The sequence below is a fragment of the Rosa rugosa genome, chromosome 1 (genome assembly GCF_958449725.1).
Source record: "Rosa rugosa chromosome 1, drRosRugo1.1, whole genome shotgun sequence".
Lineage (NCBI taxonomy): Eukaryota > Viridiplantae > Streptophyta > Magnoliopsida > Rosales > Rosaceae > Rosa > Rosa rugosa.
The window spans coordinates 56,599,012-56,620,250 of record NC_084820.1 but is presented as its reverse complement, the minus strand read 5'-3'; the positions used below and the strand labels follow the sequence as shown (position 1 = coordinate 56,620,250).

The 21,239-nt window shown below is 36.2% G+C and overlaps 3 protein-coding genes and 2 pseudogenes across 3 annotated transcripts; 4 read left to right on the top strand and 1 right to left on the bottom strand.

Moving 5' to 3' along the window:
- Positions 1-1,773: 1,773 nt before the first annotated feature.
- LOC133742358 (auxin-binding protein ABP19a-like) lies at positions 1,774-2,757 on the bottom strand. Its single transcript, XM_062170026.1, has one exon. The coding sequence runs from the start codon at positions 2,690-2,692 to the stop codon at positions 2,063-2,065; it is 630 nt and encodes a 209-aa protein (XP_062026010.1). The 5' UTR covers positions 2,693-2,757; the 3' UTR covers positions 1,774-2,062.
- A 1,578-nt stretch (positions 2,758-4,335) lies between these two features.
- On the top strand, positions 4,336-7,527 carry LOC133731166 (vacuolar-processing enzyme-like; annotated as a pseudogene).
- Positions 7,528-10,787: 3,260 nt separating this feature from the next.
- LOC133742349 (vacuolar-processing enzyme-like) lies at positions 10,788-13,424 on the top strand. Its single transcript, XM_062170016.1, has 10 exons — positions 10,788-10,854; positions 11,002-11,193; positions 11,329-11,493; positions 11,576-11,732; positions 11,883-11,971; positions 12,104-12,300; positions 12,415-12,463; positions 12,595-12,786; positions 12,904-13,110; positions 13,204-13,424. Exons 2-10 carry the CDS (start codon positions 11,020-11,022, stop codon positions 13,348-13,350), a joined length of 1,377 nt encoding a protein of 458 aa, XP_062026000.1. The 5' UTR covers positions 10,788-10,854; positions 11,002-11,019; the 3' UTR covers positions 13,351-13,424.
- On the top strand, positions 13,358-14,777 carry LOC133731158 (vacuolar-processing enzyme alpha-isozyme-like; annotated as a pseudogene).
- Positions 14,778-15,561: 784 nt separating this feature from the next.
- On the top strand, positions 15,562-17,293 carry LOC133731151 (uncharacterized). Its single transcript, XM_062158597.1, has 4 exons — positions 15,562-15,627; positions 16,008-16,079; positions 16,823-16,890; positions 17,245-17,293. Exons 1-4 carry the CDS (start codon positions 15,562-15,564, stop codon positions 17,291-17,293), a joined length of 255 nt encoding a protein of 84 aa, XP_062014581.1.
- Positions 17,294-21,239: the final 3,946 nt, after the last annotated feature.

The following is a 21,239-nucleotide window of genomic DNA, read 5'->3' as shown; positions in this document are numbered from 1 at the left end:
GTCTGGTGCTGATTTGTGGTCGGTGGATCGAGGATGAGTTTTGGAGAATTTTGCTCTGTTTCTTGGATGCTTTCGGACGAGAGAGCGAGAGAGAGAGAGTGAGAGAGCTCGTGACAGAGAAAAAGAAAAGAGAAGCAATTATGCTTGGGACGAAAGAGAGAGACCGAGACAGCCAAAAGGGAGAGTGAAAAGCTAAAGGAAGAGGTGAAATGTTCGTATTATTCCTCCAACGAGGTTCGTATTATTCCTCCAACGAGGTTATTACATCAGGTCTCCCATTGCTAGCAAACGAAAGCATGGAACGATTTTCCTCTTTAGTATAAGTCTGTGCAATAGGACTGCTAGCTCATTAACCTGTCAAACGAAAGCATGGAATGTCCTTAGTTGAGCTTGTGTAATAGGATTTGAGTACCCTCGTTCCCCAACTTAAGTTGTTTAAGCTTATTTCTGTAGGAAATAATGAGATGATTTTTGCACTATCTCTCTTTTGAATCTAGCTGACTTTTGTATTTTGAGTTGTGAGAGCAATATTTTGATTCATGTGGGTGTCTAGGGTTTATGGTTTAGCTCTTTTTTCTTCTTCTGAAATGTTTGATTTGATGGAGATAGTGCAAATTGACAATTTATACCAAGTAAATAGTGTCAATTTTCGTAATTACCAATTGCAATTATAACCAAATTTAGAGGGTCCCTTTAAGATTTGGATTAACTGATTTAGTCAAATCTTCTATTTTTACAGAAAATGTCATAGATAAGAGCTACCATTGTCTACAAGTTTTATTATTAATTTGGGTCCAGGGGCTATAAGTAGGTGAATAGGTATCCTTCTTGATAGTGGTCTTCATCATACCCTTCTTGAGTTGATCATGAAGTCTGCTTGAAAGAAAAGAAAAGTAAAAAATATTTCAAGATTGTGTGTTGTGAACATTTCATCTAAAAGCATTTTTAGTCGACTCTCTATTTTAGCTCATTAGTTATTTTGGAGAGCATTTATCTATTTTAGCAGCTGCACCAGATTCTTAAGTGGTTATCAAACCATGTCTCCAATTTTCATGGATCCGATTTGGGTTCCTAAAATTGCCATCAGAAAATCTCAATATGATTGTTACTTAATTGACCAAGTCTTCGATGTGAGGCTTGTGTCCCAATTTTCAATGTGAGAATTTGATTTGTTAATTGATTCACCAAGTCTCCAATGCAGGACTTATGCCCCAATTTCCAATGTGAGAAGTGGACTTAATTGATTGCACGTGTAGACCGCGAGCTACGTTGCAGGTGAGGGGGATCTCACATTAGAAAAGTGACAAAAGAAAATATAACCTATAAATGGGTGACTCCCAATTGTACCGAGACATTTTGTGTTTAAACCAAACACCTAACGGGTGGTTAAGTTGGGACAATATCGGTACATGATAGGCTACGGGCCACACTTATCGCTGTTTAAAAAGTTGCTCAACTAATCACTTAACGAATTGTCATCTTAACTATATGCTTAGCTTCAATGATGTCTCTGTCGTCTCTCGATCAACAAATTACCTTAACTATTATATATGTGCAACAGTCTATGCGTCGTTGACTCTAAATATCATCGGATATTGTCTTAATTAATCATAACCATTTAGTCCATTAGCTGGTTAATTAAGCCAACAAGCCTGCATGTACGTAGTTTATTTAAAAGAATATCAATGTTATTAGTGATGAAGTATCCATATATCATTTTGGATGTAAGAAATTCCTTTTCACACATTCGTGACTTCTTTCTTGCCGCGCAACTCCACTGATAACAGACCCTCAATAAGTTTATGTTTTGCAAGTCTCCCCTCATGTGGGTTTCATGACCTCATTAAGCAACCTTTTGTTCTGGTCACCTAATTTTCTCTCTCTTTTTTCTTAATTCTTTTAGAAACCAAATCATTTGCACTCAATAAGTCCATGCCCACAAGAAGCAGTACGTACGTACGAACAAAATACAAGTACAGAATCAAGCAGAAAGTAAAACATGAAATAAGCCCTCGAGGGCGGGTCACACACACACACACACACACACACACATCAAGATACACTAGTTAGTACCCCCAAGAAGACGCTTGAGTTTCTGAATCTGAACGGTGTCAAGTAAAGTAGACTTGGCTATGATTTCAGTAGGAAAATTGTTTTGAAACAGAGCAGTTTCCAGAGTCTGCACACCTGGGTTTGCACTACTGAAGCTGGCATATGCAAGTGCTGGAGCATCACCCACATTCACTAGGAAGTGAAACAAACCTTGAGGAAAAACCATAGTGTCACCCTTGTTCAGAGTCTTTACATAAGGCTTATTATTCGAGGCAACGAAACCGGCAACTACTGTTCCTTCCACAAGGATTACAAGTTCTGTAGCGTCACGGTGTGAGTGAATCGGGACAACTCCACCAACAGCAAAGTCTGCACGAACCAGTGCAACGCCTAGGCCATTGAGACCAGGAAAGTTAACAGCAAATGCAGCCGATAGCCCGATTTTGTTGATACTTGAGATGTTACCAGCAACTCTTAGGCCAGAGAACACAAAGTCATCTACCGTAACCTTTGCGGGATCTTTGCAAGCGTACCCTGCAGGGCTTTGAGGAGCTGCATAGTCTGCAACACAAAAGTCTTGCATAGCAGCATAGGAACCGGAGAGAATGAGAGAAAACACGAAGAAGACACGGGAAATCATCTTGATCGATATACGTAAAATTAAGCTGATGGGCTTATGTATCTTCTTTCTTTGGTCGAGTTATGTGTCTTGGTCACCTAATACACATACCTAAGAATACGACTTTAAATAGTAAAGGTTTTTTTTTTTTTTTTTTGGCAAAGTAAATAGTAAAGGTTTGGCTGCCTAAAATATTACTCAACAGTATTGCTTGTCTTATCACCAGTATATTGCTTGTCTTATCACCTTGCTATTAGCTAGCTTACAAGTAACAGTCATTTTAGCAACTTGTACAATCATATATAGGACGTCTACCTAGTCATACATAAGGATTTGCGTCTAAATATGAAGACATATATATGTATATAGTTAATACGAAAAAAAAAAAAAAAGTGGAGGACCCCCACTGATTTCTCGTGAGGTTGTAAAATGGATCATTAAAGCATATTTTGACTAGATAATAAGTTGGGAATATTGATTCAAAGTGATGACCAGAAGTTCGACTTCATCCGTTACTTAAAGCTAGCTGACTGCAACTGATGGTTAGTTGACAAGGAGTTACAATTTTGGTCTCACGTGACTTAATTATTTTCTTGTTAATTACTATAAAATTCTTCAATTATTAAAATGTATATAGGTGAAAAGGACATGACCGGAACTCCGGAAGGTTTGGTAAATGTTCTCTTAGATAATAGTATAGACATGTATGAGCTTCTATATATGAGGCTTGTAGGTTGTAACTGAGTTGAACAATACGTACATTATAGTAAATTAAGAATATCCCTTGCAACCCGTGCTTGTTAATTAGCATGGTTCCTCATCGCCAAAATACAAAAATATGAGCTTAGCTCTCTATATATTACCAATCGATCAATATTAGATTGAATGCTCTGATTGTGGCGTTTACATGAATAATAATAATAAGATACACCACATGCAAGTATTTAAGGTTTTTGAGGATAAATGTACTTCAATTACTTAACTCTTATTAACAATATATTGTTTACGTATATTTTCATTTATACCTCTAAGTCTGATAACGTACATAACATTGTTAAAACAAACGACATGATGTTAACGGATTAACATCATCCGCGTGCTCCCAACCTAGAAATTAGTAATGCAAAGATGATCTCGATCTGTACATGTTCAATCCTTTCTTCCAACGTTGTACACTTTGCCATATTAGATATCCTGACTCAAATTTGTTCTCTTGGAGTTTGGACTCGTTTGGAAAACCATTTGACTGAGTTGAGAATAAAACGTAGATTGCTTTTCTTGGAATCGGGAAATTGAAACTGACTCATAATTAATTACTCATACAGTCATACTTCAAATTTTGTCAGGAGGATTTACCAAAAGGAGGATTGCGTGTCCATGATCGATCACTTTGTCCTTCTTCTAGTTCATATCGAAGGCTTGATTTTGCAACCATGCATGAAACTTTATAAATAGTCGGCTAGCTACTTCCTTAATTTAAATCAGAACTACATATAGACCTTAAGTACTGAAAATCTTGAGAGCAGTATTTAGCTACTAGAAGTCTAGAAGTGGTCTTCCTGCAAGTTCTCTGAGATCATGTTCTTTTGTTATGTAGTTGAATTGGTCTGTTCCAAGTCTTGATTTTCAAAAATCTCTTTGATGAAAAAAGAAACAAACTTTATTCTGCAACATATATTCTCCCTGTCGTTGATATATGTAATAGTGCATAATTTTCTTGGTCCTTTTTTTGCAGGTCACTATGACCCTAATCACAAGGCCTCGCTATGTTTTACTATTCCTTGCATTACTGAGTTTGACATCCATTTCACCATCATCATCATCAAAAGTGGAAGATATCAGCAACTGAACAAGAATATGGGCAGTTCTGATTGCTGGGTCAAGACTCAAGAGGATATGATAACTATAGGCATCAGGTTAGATTTTGCCAGATCATATATCTCTTTAGTACCAAAGTATTATTTTCAATTTTTCACATAATTCCCTTGATTAGCACATACATATACTCGATCTTTGTTAGGAAGTAATTGAAGTTAACACAGTTTGTTGTGCTACCTATGTACGTAGGCTGATGTATGCCATGCATACCAGATACTGCAGAAAGGTGGACTCAAAGATGAGAATATCATTGTGTTCATATATGACGATATTGCATTCAACCCAAAAAATCCTAGACCTGGTGTCATTATCAACAAGCCAGATGGACATGATGTTTATCAAGGAGTTCCCAAGGTCAATAATTTATATTATCCATTTCATTATTACCACCTAGCTAGCTATCATTTTATCAATTACCACTGTCATTTATTTAACTATTTTTAATCTCTTTTTTTTTTCCTTGCAGGACTATACAGGAAAGGATATTAACACTCGCAACTTCTATGCTGTTCTTCTTGGCAACATAAGTGCCCTCACTGGTGGTAGCGGCAAGGTTCTAAATAGCGGTCCAAACGACCACGTTTTCATTTATTACGCTGACCATGGCAACCCTGGGGTAATGAGCATATTCACCATCTCTTGTGATTAACGCATAATAACTTTATAATTTTCTAATACAACCGTTCGTGTTGTATAATGTAATACAAAGATTAGCTCTGTAAAAAATCAATCAAATTGAAGACCTTTTAGTTATTCATTTCTATGAAATACATGGACGGTTCATCATAATAGTAGTAAGTGTTGTTAGAGTTATCCATTTGTTTGATTCAATTAGATAATTAAACGATTTCTGATTTGATTAATTTTTTACAAAGATGATCTTTAAAGGATAACTTAGGATATTGACCGTTGGATTATAAATTTATTAAGTAAAAATATGTTAATCGACAACGGGGGTGAATATGCTCGTTCACCCTAGAGGTGAACCTAAAAATTGTCCGTTGGTAAGTAACTTGTCATAATCTTCATTATATTTAGTCATCCCAAATAACTTTAATGGGGATAAATTAACGCGCATAAGCCATAAGCTAGTAATGAAATTTAATTAATATCCGGAGACTATACTTTGTATTTTAGGCATGCCAATTGAAGGTGATTACGTATATGCTAAAGTCTAAAGATCTCAAAGATGTGCTGAAGAAGAAGCACGATGCAAAAGGTTACAAAAGCATGGTAATTAGGCTTAGCAGCCTTAATAAATTTCTCATATGTTTAATTTTTTCAGTTTTAATTGGTTACGTAAAAAGCTAGTTAAAAAATCCATTAATATTTATGCAAATTGCAAAATCTTTAGGTGTTTTACATGGAAGCTTGCGAGTCTGGGAGCCTGTTTGAGGGCCTCCTTCCCAACAATATAAGCATATATGCAACTACAGCAGCAAATTCAAAAGAGAGCAGTTGGGGATTCTATTGTCCTGGAGACTTCCCTAGTCCTCCTCCAGGATATGACGTTTGCTTGGGAGACTTGTATAGTATTTCTTGGCTTGAGGATTGGTATATATGCAACAGTACTTGTTGTCATATACGTTAATTCATCATTAATATATATTTATCTTCTAGTAGTCCTTATAACAGGTCTCATACTTGAGGATAATATTGTTGCTATCTTGTCGCATGCAAATAGTTTTATATGCATGTTATATACGTTGCTTGCAGACTATAGCAATAAGTTTGAACTGCACAAAAACCAAATTTAGCATCGGCCCTAATGGATCTACGTTTGAAGTCGATGTACATATTAGACTGTGTTCAATACTTATATCCATAATTTTAACATCTTTTTTTGTTTTTTCTCTTTTTATTCATGTGAACAGTGACAAGCACGACTTGAGCAAAGAAACTTTGGCGAAGAATATGAAGTGGTATTTAAGTACCCTTTAATTCTAAGTGACTAATTTTCAGGCACACAAACATATACATTGTCGTGATCGTTTAGTGCTTTTACAGGTCCGAAGGAGAACAGCAAATGGCTACTTAGATTCAAGCCATGTCATGCAATTTGGGAATAAGAGACAGAGCGAGGATTTCATCTTCACTTACATGGGTACAAATCCTGAAAATGATAACTACACTTACTTCAAGTACACGGCATCACCATCGACCTCAAGGCCAAGGGTTGTCAGCCAACGCAATGCAGACCTCCTCCATCTTCGGTACAAGGTAGGTTATAAGCTGCACTCAAGCTATCAATTTGAATATTTGATTAATTAAATTTTCCAGAATATGAATATTCTCAAATTTGGATGCTGTTAATTTTTTATTTATCAGTTCGACAATGCCCCTGATGGCTCCGATGTGAAGCTTGAAGCTGACAAACAGCTCATTGATAAAAATTTTCGGAGGAAAAAGGTGGATTATAACGTAAAGCAGATAGGGAAGCTTTTGTTTGGGTATGACAAGAGTTCAGAAGTGATGAAGAATGTTAGGACTCCGGGGGAACCTCTAGTAGATGATTGGGACTGCTTTAAGATGCTTAAGTAAGACCTAAGCACCATAGTTATATATTACTCGCAAAAGAAATGTAGCCTTAGTCAAGCATGTACGTGTATATTTAGTAGTGTTTTAACTGATTGACAACTGTTGATTGATGTGAGGTTTATAATGAGTCTCACACCAATTAAAAATTCAACTCATCCATTCATTGATGCTAGAAAAACCCTAATTGAAAACATAATTCAGTGATTTTAATTATCACATTACTGCTGGCTAATTATTTTTAAATCTTACATGCAGGTGAAAACTTATGAGAAACATTGTGGATTTTTATCAAGTTATGGAAGGAAAGTAGGAAACACACGAGAGCTATTGCCAACATGTGCAATACTGGAGTTACGCCGGAACAAGTGGCTGCTGCATGTGTTCAAACCTGTCATATGAAATCCCCTCTCTCTGAATTCCCTTGCTATACCATAAAGTGATTAATGAATAAATTGATATCACATGGGATATTAAAGCCTAGCTTCCCATATGATTCGATCGTTACTGTCGTATGTGAAAGCACCAATGTTTACATAATTACATGTGCACTAGTGTTGGCTTTTACCAAGAAAAAAAAATTGAGATTATTAAGCTCTATTCTTGGACTTTCTCAGTATAACAATGCGGTCTAATTGTGTTTTGCATACCCTAAAATGTCCATTTTATATAGTGAATTACAATTTATCTGTTGGATGCCATTTTACATGGTAATTAACCTTCTAATTTCATGAGAAGGTACGTATTATGTTACATGCACTTTCCTCCTCACCAATCATTCGACGTATCAACTTTACATTACCACTTGGTCGGGCATCTGACTCGATGATGACAAAATGACGATAAATTTAACCAAATTCAAGAAAGATTGCCAGCAAAAAATCTCGATATATGACATCGAGACTTGCATGAAATATCCATTTATAATGTTTGAAACTTCCTAAGTGATAAAGTAATTTGAGGTTCATAACTAAACTAATTTGTAATGGATGGAGCTGACCCAAATTCTTATAAAACCCATAGACAATGTCCCCATTTTCTCATGTGGGATTCATATTCTCAAAATCAAGGTGAATTAAGAGAGAGGGGGTTTCATATGACAATTAACCATTAATAATATTCCTAGCTTTTGGCTTTTGTTTTGTTCCATACGAACAATCCTAGCTAGATCTAACCAAAAGCCAATTAACGGCAGTGATATATATTCACAAGGTAAAGTTTTTGGATCTTGTTTTGAATAATTTCGAACCCTTAATAACTACTATAGTCTGTTTGGTTTATATAAATATTTTTAATAATTATTAGTCGCGTAAAAAGGATTATACAGGAGAGGATGTTAATCCAGGAGAGTTTCATGCATTAGTGTTGAAAATAAAACTGCTCTCATGGGAGGAACTAGCAAGGTTGTGGATATAAATGGTTCAAATGACCATTTTTTCATACATCACACCGACTATGGCTATCATAGGAAACTTGGTAAGCAATTTCAACTAATAAAAATTTCAAGTACTCTGATCTTACTATTGATCCCCTGATGGTCTAATGGACATATTATATGAAATTAATGCACGCAAGTGAATAAGTTTTACTTATGTTTACATATGCTAAAGGCCTCATCATCTCGTGAAGACAATCGAGCATGGTAAAAGCAAGCTAGGTGAAACTGGCACAGGAGTTCTCCAAAAAGATGAAGGAAATTGTGTCAGGACGTTCAATAGATCGTACTACTGCAATGTCACACAATCATGCATGTCACACATGAATTTCACCTGGTAAAGGGAACAGAAGTCACTGCCTGATAACTTCACATTCGACTACTAGTTGTAACACTAGTAGAATTTGTTCAATGATATCTCAATAGGGAGGAGCTAGAAATTTTATGCAAGTATGACAAGCTTTTCTACTAAAGCATATGGAGTAACTCAAATAGTAGATTCTCATACTGATTAGTTTCTTGTTGCTATTAGAAAAATGACACATGATTAGTTTGCATAATTTCAGGGACTCGATCGATTTGAAAGGGACGTTAATTGAAAAGGTGTGGCATCATGTCTATCGCTCATTTAATTAGATAGTAATGCTAGTCTGATAAGATAGCTGACATCTTTCTTGTAATCGATTATATTTGGAATCTGACATTTCAAATAGTTATGGATCATTAAGAAAGAGTCCTGACCTAATAGTTTGTTTCATTAGAACGTTTGATTCATCCTATTATTTTCTAACACAGTATATCAGAAATGAAGCGTAGAAGACAACGTTCTTTTCTATATGCGGGGTGAATTACTTTATTAAGATCGATCTTGTCTTACCTTGCGTATCGTCATTTGATGCAAATACAATACTGATCGAAACCCTAATTAAATTTTATGATAATCTATATCATATGAACGCAATACAGTCGTAGACAATATAGTCCATGTCATAGCTACTTAAATTGATTAGTACATTTGGTTAGAGCTAATCATCAACTTCAATGAAATTGTGATCAAATTTAACTAGGAATCAACAAGTACTAGGTGGCTAGCTAGCTTTATTAACTGAAATTAATGTTGTCCCTGCTACAAGTTTTCTCTAAGAATGGAAAATGATGAAAGAAGCCCATGCCATCACCAGACCAATTAATTATAGAGTCATTATCTATTTGATCATGACTAGACAATGACATTAAATTAAAACTTGTAATAAGTATACATATATAGGTTGTGTACGCCCGTGGTGCTAATTGAGAACAAGCCAAGGTTAGCTCAATCCCATTCACATCCAATACATGCTTTATAAGTAATTTCGTTTCTTGTACTACTTATTCTTCTTCAAATATGCTACCGCTAGCTATTAATACGTAAACTCCAAAACCAATAGTTTCCATTAATGGGAAAAATTAATTAATTGTGGATCGATCTTAAGCGTGAGAACAAAAGTGATTATTCCTTTTAAATGATAATTAAGAATAAGCCACCATATGGTAGTGGACCACGTCAAATACCAAGCTTGATCGATTATGCATGATGAAGAATATTGGGGTGCGATAATGAATAATCAGACTAATTTTTGGAAAACAATCTAAATTCAATAGGAAAGAACATGATAATGATAGAAATGGTATAGAAGTATAAGATGATTTTTTTAATTATTAAATCAGTTTTGCATCCCATTTTAATTGGGAGATTTATCTCTACGCCCACTACCAAATTTCCATTCAGAATGAGAGGTTCCATGAATATCATTTTGAATCCATATCAGAGTCCTTCAGTTAAATTTTTAAGAACCCTAGCTAAGAAATACCTTAACTATTGAAAAGTTAGAAGTTAAATTAGGAAGGCTAAAGTGGTCAGTATATTATTAAGAAGAATTTGTATTTTAACTTTCTTATTCACTCTCACTTACTGGATCTCTGACAAAGTTTTTGGATATCCAAATGTTTCACCAAATTATGTAACTTTCCAACATTGTTGCAGATAGATACATCACTACGTATCTCATCAAAAAGTTGGCAGTTGGGTCAATTTAGTTTACTAATTAAGCTTGAATGTTGCATATATGTGATTTTTTCTTAAAATAATTAAATAAAGAATGAGGCAATAGCGTATAATCTGTATAGTGCCTCATTAATTTTGGAAGTTTGATCTGAACCGCTCATTTTAGCCACTACACCTCTATAAATTGAGCATGCACTACTTGTTACAAGAGCACACTTAAATCTGAGAGCTTGAGTACGTGAAGCCTTTGAGCAATTTCTTTCCCAAGACACTGAGAAGTTTAAATTCTTGGTAAGCTGGAAGCTTGATCAATTAATTTATAGGTTGAGCTCTTTAGAGGGTGTTAACCTCATTTCAAGCATCTATTAGTCAATATAGCACCTAAACCTCGTTAAGTTTTGGACTTCTAATCAAGCCTGCTTGATTGTGTTTCTACAGGTCATCTTAATCTGCAGAATGAGTATTCAAGGTTTAGTAGTACTTCTTTTTCTGTCTGTTTTGAGTGTGAGTACTATTGGGAGCACTCTTGTTGAAAATGGTTCTACGAGTACCACTCATCATAAGTCCAAGGGAAAAAGATGGGCACTTCTAATTGCTGGTTCAAATGGTTACGATAACTATCGACACCAGGTCATTTAATTAAATTTATCCAAATCTAGCTAGCATCAAGTAATAGTTAAACTTTTGTTTGATATATTCAGATATGGTCTTCTTATGTGAAGAGTAATAAGAAGTCTAAGTAATGCGCTACATATATATATGCAGGCTGATGTATGCCATGCATACCAGATACTTAAGAAAGGTGGACTCAAAGATGAAAACATTATTGTCTTCATGTATGATGATATCGCCAACAACACAGAAAACCCTAGACCTGGTGTCATTATCAACAAGCCAAACGGCAAGGATGTCTACCACGGAGTTCCCAAGGTATGAATTTTTGTTATATGGATAATAATAATTTGTTATTAATTAAAATATGCATGTTTTAACCCTAACTAGCTTGATGCAGGATTACACAGGAGATGATGTTAACTCACACAATTTCTACGCTGCTATTCTCGGAGACAAAACTGCACTCAAAGGAGGAAGTGGCAAGGTTCTGGAGACTGGTCCAAATGACCATATTTTCATATATTACACTGATCATGGTGCTACAGGACTTCTTGGTTAGTAATTTTTGTTAATTTCTCAGACCAAAAAGAAATAAAAACGACCAATATGTTAAATTTAAATAAAATATTTAATTGATGAACAGATAAATAATTCTAACAAATTAATATTGCATGGTCACACATATGAATGAAATGTTGTTTCAGGGATGCCTAGTGAAAGTGACTTTGTTTATGCTAAAGATCTGATACATGTGCTGAAAAAGAAGCACGCTGCTAAAGGTTACAAAAGCATGGTGAGAGTTTTCACTTCAGTAGTAATTGATATACAATCTAGCCTCCATATAGATAGATTTGAATTATTATTTTTGGTGAATTATGAACTTATGAACTCTTTTACGCTTTGACAAAAAAAAAAAAAAAAAAAGGTGTTTTACCTTGAAGCTTGTGAGTCTGGGAGTATGTTTGAGGGTTTGCTTCCAAAGAATATGAACATTTATGCTACTACAGCATCAAATGCAGAGGAGAGTAGTTATGCAACATACTGTGATGGTGATCCAGGTGTTCCTAAAGAGTTCGGTACTTGTTTGGGAGACTTGTATAGTATTTCCTGGTTGGAGGATTGGTAAGATATATATAGTAGAGTTTTGTTTATATGATGCTGTCTAACTAGTGACTTTCTAATATAGTTTGAATCAAAAGCTAACTGTGATTTTTGGTGCAATCACATTGGTATCAGCGATGCAAATGATCTGCGGAAAGAGACTTTTGGGGTTCAATATAAAAGGGTAAAAGCAATGAAATTTTTTCACACTATCAGATCTTTAGGGAACTTAATTTGTTTATAATTTGTAATTTTGTATGCATATTGTCCTTGAAAATGAGAATAATATGATCATGCTTGTTGACTAAATTACAGGTCCGAAGCAGAACAAATGAATCTCATGTTATGCAGTATGGAGATATGAGTCACATAAAGGAGTTCCTCTACACTTACATGGGGGCAACTCCTAAAACTCATAGCTATGCTCCCTTCACAGCCTCGCCTTCGGAATCAATCTCAAGGACTGTTAGCCAGCGGGATGTAGCCCTCCTATATTTTCTGCAAAAGGTTTCCATACTTCAATTCTGGTTTTTTTTATTTTTTATTTTACAATATAAACTAGTTGGTTTTTGGCAGTACTTAAAAATTTCAAAATGTTTTACATTTCCTCTGTTTATTCTTCAGGTAAACAGAGCTCCAACTGGCTCTCATGAGAAGATCGAAGCTCAAAAGCAGCTACGTAACGAAATTGCTCGAAGGAAACATGTGGACTACAGCATAACCAAAATAGGGGAGCTTCTGTTTGGGACCGAGAGGAGCTCAAAAGTATTGATGAATGTCAGGCCTTCGGGACAACCTCTAGTGGATGACTGGGAGTGCTTCAAGATGTTTGTAAGTTAACTCTCCTAGCTATCAGAAATTTTTTTTTACACACTTTATTGATTGCATCTCTCAGTTGTTGAATTGGAGTTCTTTCCTATGCAGATAAGGACTTATGAGAGTCGCTGTGGAAAGCTATCGAAATATGGAATGAAATACACTCGAGCTTTTGCCAACATGTGCAATGCCGGGGTCAGCCTAGAGAAACTGGTTGCAGTGTCTGATCAAGCTTGTTCTAAGAAACATGTCTAATCTGAAAATGGATGTACTAAATATGTATGCCGGTTACTTGCTTTGGGTTGTTTATCTTTTACGACATATGTAACATGCATGTATGTGAATATGTGATGTTACATTAGCTTTTTTATGAAAATAAAAATTATAAGTTAATAAAGATCGAATCTTTCACAAATGTGATATATATTGTCGATCTGCAAGTCTGACCAGTACTTATAAACAGATGTCCAATTTTCTGCCTTGATCACAGTCCATTCTAGTGAGGAGCTGTTCAGAGTCCATTAGAAGGTTTTAATTAAGTATATTCATGATAATATATGGACATCATATATGAGTTGTTCACCTTAATGTGATGAAGAACACCTGGGAGTAATGCCTGGGAATTGAGATATAAGATATATCCTTATCTATGAGTTTGTAACCAGTAAGAAAAAAAACAGAAAAAACGAAAAACAAATACATGTAATTAAGTAAAATCTTCAGCAAAACAATATTGTCTTCAGTAAAGAAAAGTTAAGAGATACACAATACACAATTAGAAAAACTATCAACATAAACATAAGACCCTATATAATAGTTCTCATTCTCTCAATCTGATACTGAAGAAAGGAGGACTGAAAGATGAGAACATCATCGTCTTCATGTACGACAATATTGCATCAGACAGAGAAAATTCCAGGCCTGGTGTCATTATCATCAACAATCGAAATGGTATTGATGTTTACAATGGGTTCCCAAAGGTTTAATTTCACTCATTGGAGAGATCAGTTTGATTAGTTCAATACTATTTTTTACTAGAATTAATTTTTTCTTTTCTTTTCATGCAGGATTATGCATTAGGTGATGTTAATACAGTCAATCTTTTCGCTGTTATTCTCAGAAACAAAAGTGCCCTCATTGGAGAAAGTGGCAAAGTTCTCGACAGTGGTCCCAAATGAACACATCTTCATATATTATTCTGGCCACGGTGATCCAGGATTACTCGGTTAGTAACTTTAAGATAAAGAAAATTATTTTTAAACAAAGATGTTTGAATAAGCAAGCACTATAATGAAGGATTAACTAAGTCTAGTTGTATTATATATGCAGGCTAGGGATGCTTGATAGTCATTCTATTTGTGCCAAAGATCTCAGAGATGTACGTGCTGAAGAAGAAGCATCATGCTAAAGGGTACAAAGGGATGGTAAGAATTTCCACTACAGTATATATATATAGTAATTGATATGTAGTACTAAGTTTTTTATCTCTCTTTTACCAATATTTGGTATTCTACCTTGAAGCTGCATTTGGAGGGAGTCTATTTGAGGGTCTCCTGCCAGATAGAATGAGTATCTATGCTACTACAGTATCACGAGAAAGTTTTGCAGCATGTCAACATGATCCTGCTGTTCCTGCAGAATATACATGCACTATAAGAAAAAGTGAATCACACGAAATGTAACAGACGACATACGACATTTTGGTGTCGTCTGAGTTAGTCAGACGACATATTAGTTATATTTATCGTCTGTTCTCAAACTCAGCCTAACACATTGTAATCAATTGAAATTTGGTGAAATTGACAACTTTAAGACAACAGTTACTAGGACATGTGTTGTCTGAGAAATCAGAAAAAACAAAAAAAAATTATTTTACATTTATTTTTGTAGCCAAAACACAAATCCTGAAATCCCTATCTAGCTCAATTCCCTCCCTTGGTCGTATCAAAACCAAAAACTTCCCTCCCTTTCGCTCTCACAGGATCGAGAGTGAAATCGATACATTCTCGCTCTTGCCTCACTCTCTCTCCGCCTCTCACTCTCACTCTCTCTCCGCCGCCCCAGCTCGAAGTCGCTACCTGGTCCGGTGGTTTACTCTCTCCGTCGCCGAAACTTAAGACCGCATCAACTCCGGTTGAGCTAGATAATTGATTAGTCTACAGGTACTATATCCCTCTTTAATAGGGCCTTTGTTTGATTAGGGTTTGGAAATTTTCAATTTGGGTTTGTTGGGTATGATTGGGTTTGAGATTTTGAGATGTTGATGTCATTGCTTGTTCTAGTTATAAAATATTGATTTGTTTAGCTTTTCTGCAGAACGTGAATTGGGTGGTGTTAGGGAGGTCCAGGGGTAAAGACTCCACTTGTTGTTCAAGTGAATTGTCTTTCTTCCTCTTCTCTGGTCTGTCTTCATCTTCTTCTTCTTCTTATTTTGGTTTCGCACTTGGTTGAACTTTTACAGAGAAAATGGAACTGGGTCTTGCTTCACGTTCTTTTGATTCCTTTGACTTTAAATTTGGAATTCCTTTACAAGTAACTCAGACTTTCAAGAGATAAATTCTTGAAGTAGGTTGTTCTTGAGCATTTTAGTTTGGTTGTTGTTAGTTCACATATTCTTTTCTCCCTGGTAGTTAGTGTCATCTTTTATTCTGGAATCAGTTTTGTGGGCTTGAGGTACTATTTGAAATGTGCTGTTTATTTCCTTTTTCTTTATTTTTGGTTATGCTGAAGGATCTTAGCTCATGTACTTTTCTTCCTGATTTTATTTCTCCTTTTGTTTTTCGCTATCCACTGGATATTATGCTTTTTGTCCTATATTTACTGAACAATTGCACTGCCTTGTTGTATTACAAATGAATCGTTTGATATAAATCTTTTATCCAAGCCTCTAACTGTTTCTTCCACAATTCCAGAATGCTCATAGAAAATGTGTCCATAGGTCGTGCAATGAGAAGGGAGATATCATTTGTGAAATCTGTCATCAGGTAATTCGCTAGAATGCTTTCATTCCTTTGCATATGCAAGTGTCATTTTCATGATCTTTTATAAAATCTGTTTGATTCCATTTCTAAGTTAGGGATTAGTAATTTTGGAAATTCCTTATATTCATATAAGTAAAGCAGCTTCGTTTATTTAGAAGCTATCATTGTCATGCTTTCCCACTTCTTTTATTGCGATTCGATGTATCATGAGAATATATTTTTTCATATCAATTAACTATCATCTATGTAACTTATTCTAGCATGTGGCCATTTTCTGGTAACTTTGATGATTTCAAATGGTTTATTTGAATCTTTTTTTTTTTTTTTTTAAAAGGCTTGGATAGGTGAGGAAGGATCCTACCTATCCACTTAAAATAAGAGAAGGAAAACCAAAATACAAAGGAGGGGGACCAAAGCCAAAACCTCCCAGATAAAAGGAAAGCGTACATGACACTAACGAAAACGAAAGTTCGGAAGACCTAATTGGTCTCTGTTACAATGTGCAAGTATAAAGGGTGGAGCAGAGTCCCACCAAAACAAGCTTGTAGAAGCTGTACCAAAATTCGCTAATGCATCCGCAACTTGATTACCTTCTCGAAAAATGTGTGATGAGCGGAAGTTCATTTGAGAAATACGATACAAGCAATTGCGCCATTCGATGTGAACTAAATGGTTTATTTGAATCTTCTCCAGTCATGAATTGCACAGTTTGTGTTCTCTATGATGAAAAAGTTCTTTTGATGCAGCCTTACCAACCTGGTTATACTGCTCCATCACCTCCCCCTCAGTCTGACGACACTACTGTTGACATCAGGCAAGTTCACAATTTACATAGGCCTTTTAACTCGGTTCACAATCCCACAATTTACATTATGGGATTTTTTTTTCTTTTGGTTTTTCAGAATTAAATTTGGAAAGATGGCAGGATGTATATATATGATAGTGCTCTTTGTATTACAATCTTCAGGCCAATATGGTGTAGACATTGTCTGTTTTGACCTTTTATCTTTTGCTTCGCATTGAGGCATGGACAATCTCTAGTACCCCGTTGGATTTACGTGATCTTCGACTATTGGCAATTGAATCTGAATATGATGAGTATGCTGATACAAGTGCTAATGGAGCAACTTTTTGCTGCTCTGGTTTTTTTATTTTTTTATTTGTTCAGCTTTTCTGCAGAACATGAATTGGGTGGTGTTCAGGAAGTCCAGGGGTAAAGACTCCACTTCTTGTTTAGGTGAATTGTCTCTATTCTTCTCCTCTTGTCTGTCTTCATCTTCTTCTTCTGATTTTGGTTTCGCACTTGGTTGGATTTTATAGAGAAAATGGAACTGGGTCTTGCTTCACATTCTGTTTTTGATTTAAGTAAAAGGAAGATGAAATTAGAGAATTTTCTAAGTGGTCTGTTTTTTTTTTTTTTTTTTTTTTTTTTTGCAAATTGGATGTTAGTGGAAATAGGGATATGTGGTGTAATGGTAAAGTGCACCTACAGATGGATTCAGGATTGCGGTTGAATATTTGGGATTATATTGCATCTAATTATATTGGAAATTAGTTTTTGTGAATGTCACCATCCTTGGTCAAGACTTCTATGCGATGTTGGGAGATTCTTTGGCTGTATTTAGCATTTTTTTAGCATTTTTAATGCTAATACGGCTTGGTCAAGTATTGGTTTGCACTTCATCACTGGTCCACTAAGTAGCTACTTTGGTTCTAATTTTCCATGGTATTCATAGTACAAATATCTATCTTGAACATCAATTTTAATGTCATAAACGATATAGTTTGGTTCAAAGCAATTCAACCATGTTTGAGTCCTGATTAGTAAGTCTGCTATATTTCATCATTACTGACAAGCTTGGTCCTGTGATAGTTGAGCATCATTCTGGTGTCAACATATTTTGGGAAAACTTGAAATGGTGAAATTGCAAATATCCAATATTCATGTTTATGTACAATGACTGTTTTACTTTGCATAGTCCTAGTATTGGGCCAATTAATGAGTTTGTCAAAGATTACACTGCCTTTTTTTTTCTTCTTCTTTTTTTGGGTTTTGAAAAGGTGCAGATTATTACTGATTAAAATAAAATCTACAGAGTAGAAAAGATATCCATGGAGAAGAACTCACTAGATATACCAGCAATAACACCAAAGAAAGAAGAAAGAAAAACTTAGCAGTAGCACCACAATAGTATTGCAATCTAAGTAATCAGGGACAAATGAGCTATTTTAGTATTCCTCAACACCAAGGACATTGAAACCCATACAAATGTTGACAAGGGCTCCATCCTTGGTTCTACTATTATTGTCTCTAAATTTAGCTAGTACTGCCATTAAAAATCAAGATATGTACGTATTAAGATGAGCCATTGATTTGCATTACATTAAAGGTCTTTCTCTTCAAGCACACCATTATTCAAACCTCCAGCTGTCCTTTATGTCTTTTGTTGATTATTCTTATATTTCTACATGCAAAATTGTTTTTACAGAGTGAGCTTCATGGGCTTGCTGCTTTACAATGGTCTATTTGTCAAGACTCCCTGAGTACGTACATATGTTATCTTTGAGTACTTACTCGCCTGTTGTATAATGACTCTAATCATCACAAACATTTAATTGCTTGTATTTTACATGATGTTTGACCTATTGATATTTTGATTTCTGTTGTATAATGACTCTCTTATTCTACCTCACCCCAAATACCCAAATTCATTTCCAGACCCAACCTGTCCAATCCCTCAACCTCATGCTTGCAAAAGCCGTCGACAGAGGCGTTCATTTCAGATCTGACGGCTACTTCGTCTTTCGGCCTCATCGACAAAGTAGAATTTCTCTCTTCCTCTGCGACCTCATCTTCCTATGCTCCGTCACAATTCTCTGGTCCTCTGTTAAAGATGACCCTTTCTTCCCACTTTGATAAATAGACTAAGGACATGAAAGGAGAGGAAAAAGGTTGCGAAAGAGAAAAAAATAAAATAAATAATTATGCTAGAATCTGATTCTTTTCCAATTGCATGATGATGGGATAGGTGAAGTCACCAACAATACCTCATTTGCCACAACATTGAGAATTATTTTCAGCATTAAGTCCTTATCATGCAAAGCTTGTGGAAGAGAGTTTTTTGTAAGAAAAGACCAGTGTATGAGTGCACAAATGAACATGTATATTTTTCTGCTTTTTTCTTTTTGTCAGAGTATTCCCTTTCTTTTCATTAATGCCTTTATTTGTTGTGTGTAGGTTGAAGCTGCCAAAGGTTTCCTAGGAGTCTTAAGAACTTACTTGGGTTCTCTTTGCTCTAATCTTCGTTCACACACAATTACAAATGTACAATCGAATGACAATAAGGTGAATTCCACGATAATGATATTTGTCTGATGTATTTAGGCTATATATGACATTCTGGCAATGTACTGCAATGTTCTGTATTTAGGCTATATTTACAGAGTAGAGTTGGCTAATGCTAGTTTTCCAACTCATGGGGATAGGCACATTTCTATGCTTTACTTTGTGACGTAAAGTTTCACGGGGATAGGCATATATAATCATGGAGGAGTGTCGGTTTATGGAACCTTGGCATCTTGCATATACCAGTTGTTTGGGTCCTAATGTTGTACATACGGACCTTGTTCTCTCTCTCTGTGTGTCTCTGTCTCTCTCTCTCTGTTTCTCTTTCTCCCTCCCCCCTCCCTCCGTCCCTCTGTTGAGTCCGTCCCTCCGTCTACGATTCCCCTCTCTACTCTTTAATTTGATCTGCGAGGTTTGCTATAGTTTGGAGGACTGATGTTTTAAGAACGGACAAGTAATCTGCTGAGGAGTTGATTGTAGTACGGTGGCTCTTCCTCAAGAATGAATTAGATGTAAGCATATATTAGATCCATGAGAACCAATTAATCTGGTTGAGACCTGAGGATTTTGAATACATGGGTGATGGGTGTATGTTAACAAATGCATGCCATGTGTGTGGGTATATTGATCTGTGAGTTCATGAATCCCCTCAAAAATCACAACTACTATTATCTTCTAATGGATGAGCCAACTAACTAAAGCCTCCAACAACTTCTAGAATCAATGTTTTTCTCTGGTACATACAGTTTCAATTATGGTGGTGGTGAGGGTTTGCGACAACTGGTGATAGGTGAAGTGTTTTTTTTTTTTTTGATGAAAGGAAGTCAGCCCATTATATAGATTTAGCAAGCAGTATAAAAACGAAACACCCCTAAGGGGTCGACAGAAAGAATCGTTTCTCAGAGTATCCTGAGACTTCTATTCTAAAACAAGAACAGGAACCCACTATACCCCCAGTACACCCACCTTTTAGACAATTCACGCACTTTAATTCCATACAAAAATCAATAATCCCCGAAGCAAGATTAAAAAATCCTCAGAGATTATGATTTTTGCGACTTAACAAAATTAAATAACAATTGGAGGTTGTCGTCCTAGATCCCAAATTTTTATAAGAAATCCACCGGGATCCCAAATTCGAATCCAGAATAGAATAAGCCCACACTCTGCAGCCTTAGGCAATCCATTAGGGCCCAAGCCCAAGCCAGAAAAGTAGAGCCAAGCCCAAACCCAATTAGGGTTTGCCCTTGTAGCCAACGCAATAGTGACTCTGGTCTTGCCGCCACCGCCGCACCAACCTGCCACCATGCCTTCGATCAACCTGCCCCAAGGAACCAGCAATCTCCCGACTCCAACACCACCAGATGACCTAGGTAGAGAGAGGACTCTGACATACACCATGCCTTCAACCCGCTCGTATCGAGAGTGTGAACCAGTCGATCTAGCAAAACCAATGTCAACGTCGTGGAAATCGGACCCCCCAAACGGCAGATCAATGACTACCCCTCTGCATCTTTGCTGCCAGACAAGGAACAACCGTCGAATAGCCAGAAAACAGCCATGTCGGAGGTGCAGCCATTCGTAGATCGGAGACTCGAATAGAGACTGACCCGACCCGGACGGAATCTTCAATCCCCTCCGCCAAGGTTGAATCAGAGCACCCTGCGCCTCTGGTAACTTTCCTCGACCTATGAGGCTCGCCCGTCTTGGTCTCCTTGGGCCACCACCAACATCAAAAGGCAGAAACTCTGATAGGACACATGTCACTGTGCCTACCAGCCACCATGGCGCAGAAGGAGTTTGCGACAGAGAAGATA

Bases quoted from the DNA above. Each gene is read 5' to 3' on its own strand.
- LOC133742358 (XM_062170026.1), bottom strand. From the start codon at position 2,692: ATGATTTCCCGTGTCTTCTTCGTGTTTTCTCTCATTCTCTCCGGTTCC.
- LOC133731151 (XM_062158597.1), top strand. From the start codon at position 15,562: ATGGAACTGGGTCTTGCTTCACGTTCTTTTGATTCCTTTGACTTTAAA. The intron at 16,080-16,822 runs GTAATTCGCTAG...CTTTTGATGCAG, and splicing joins TTTGTGAAATCTGTCATCAG to CCTTACCAACCTGGTTATAC. The intron at 16,891-17,244 runs GCAAGTTCACAA...TTATTTGTTCAG, and splicing joins GACACTACTGTTGACATCAG to CTTTTCTGCAGAACATGAAT.
- LOC133742349 (XM_062170016.1), top strand. From the start codon at position 11,020: ATGAGTATTCAAGGTTTAGTAGTACTTCTTTTTCTGTCTGTTTTGAGT. The intron at 12,464-12,594 runs GTAAAAGCAATG...ACTAAATTACAG, and splicing joins TTGGGGTTCAATATAAAAGG to GTCCGAAGCAGAACAAATGA. The intron at 13,111-13,203 runs GTAAGTTAACTC...TTTCCTATGCAG, and splicing joins GGGAGTGCTTCAAGATGTTT to ATAAGGACTTATGAGAGTCG.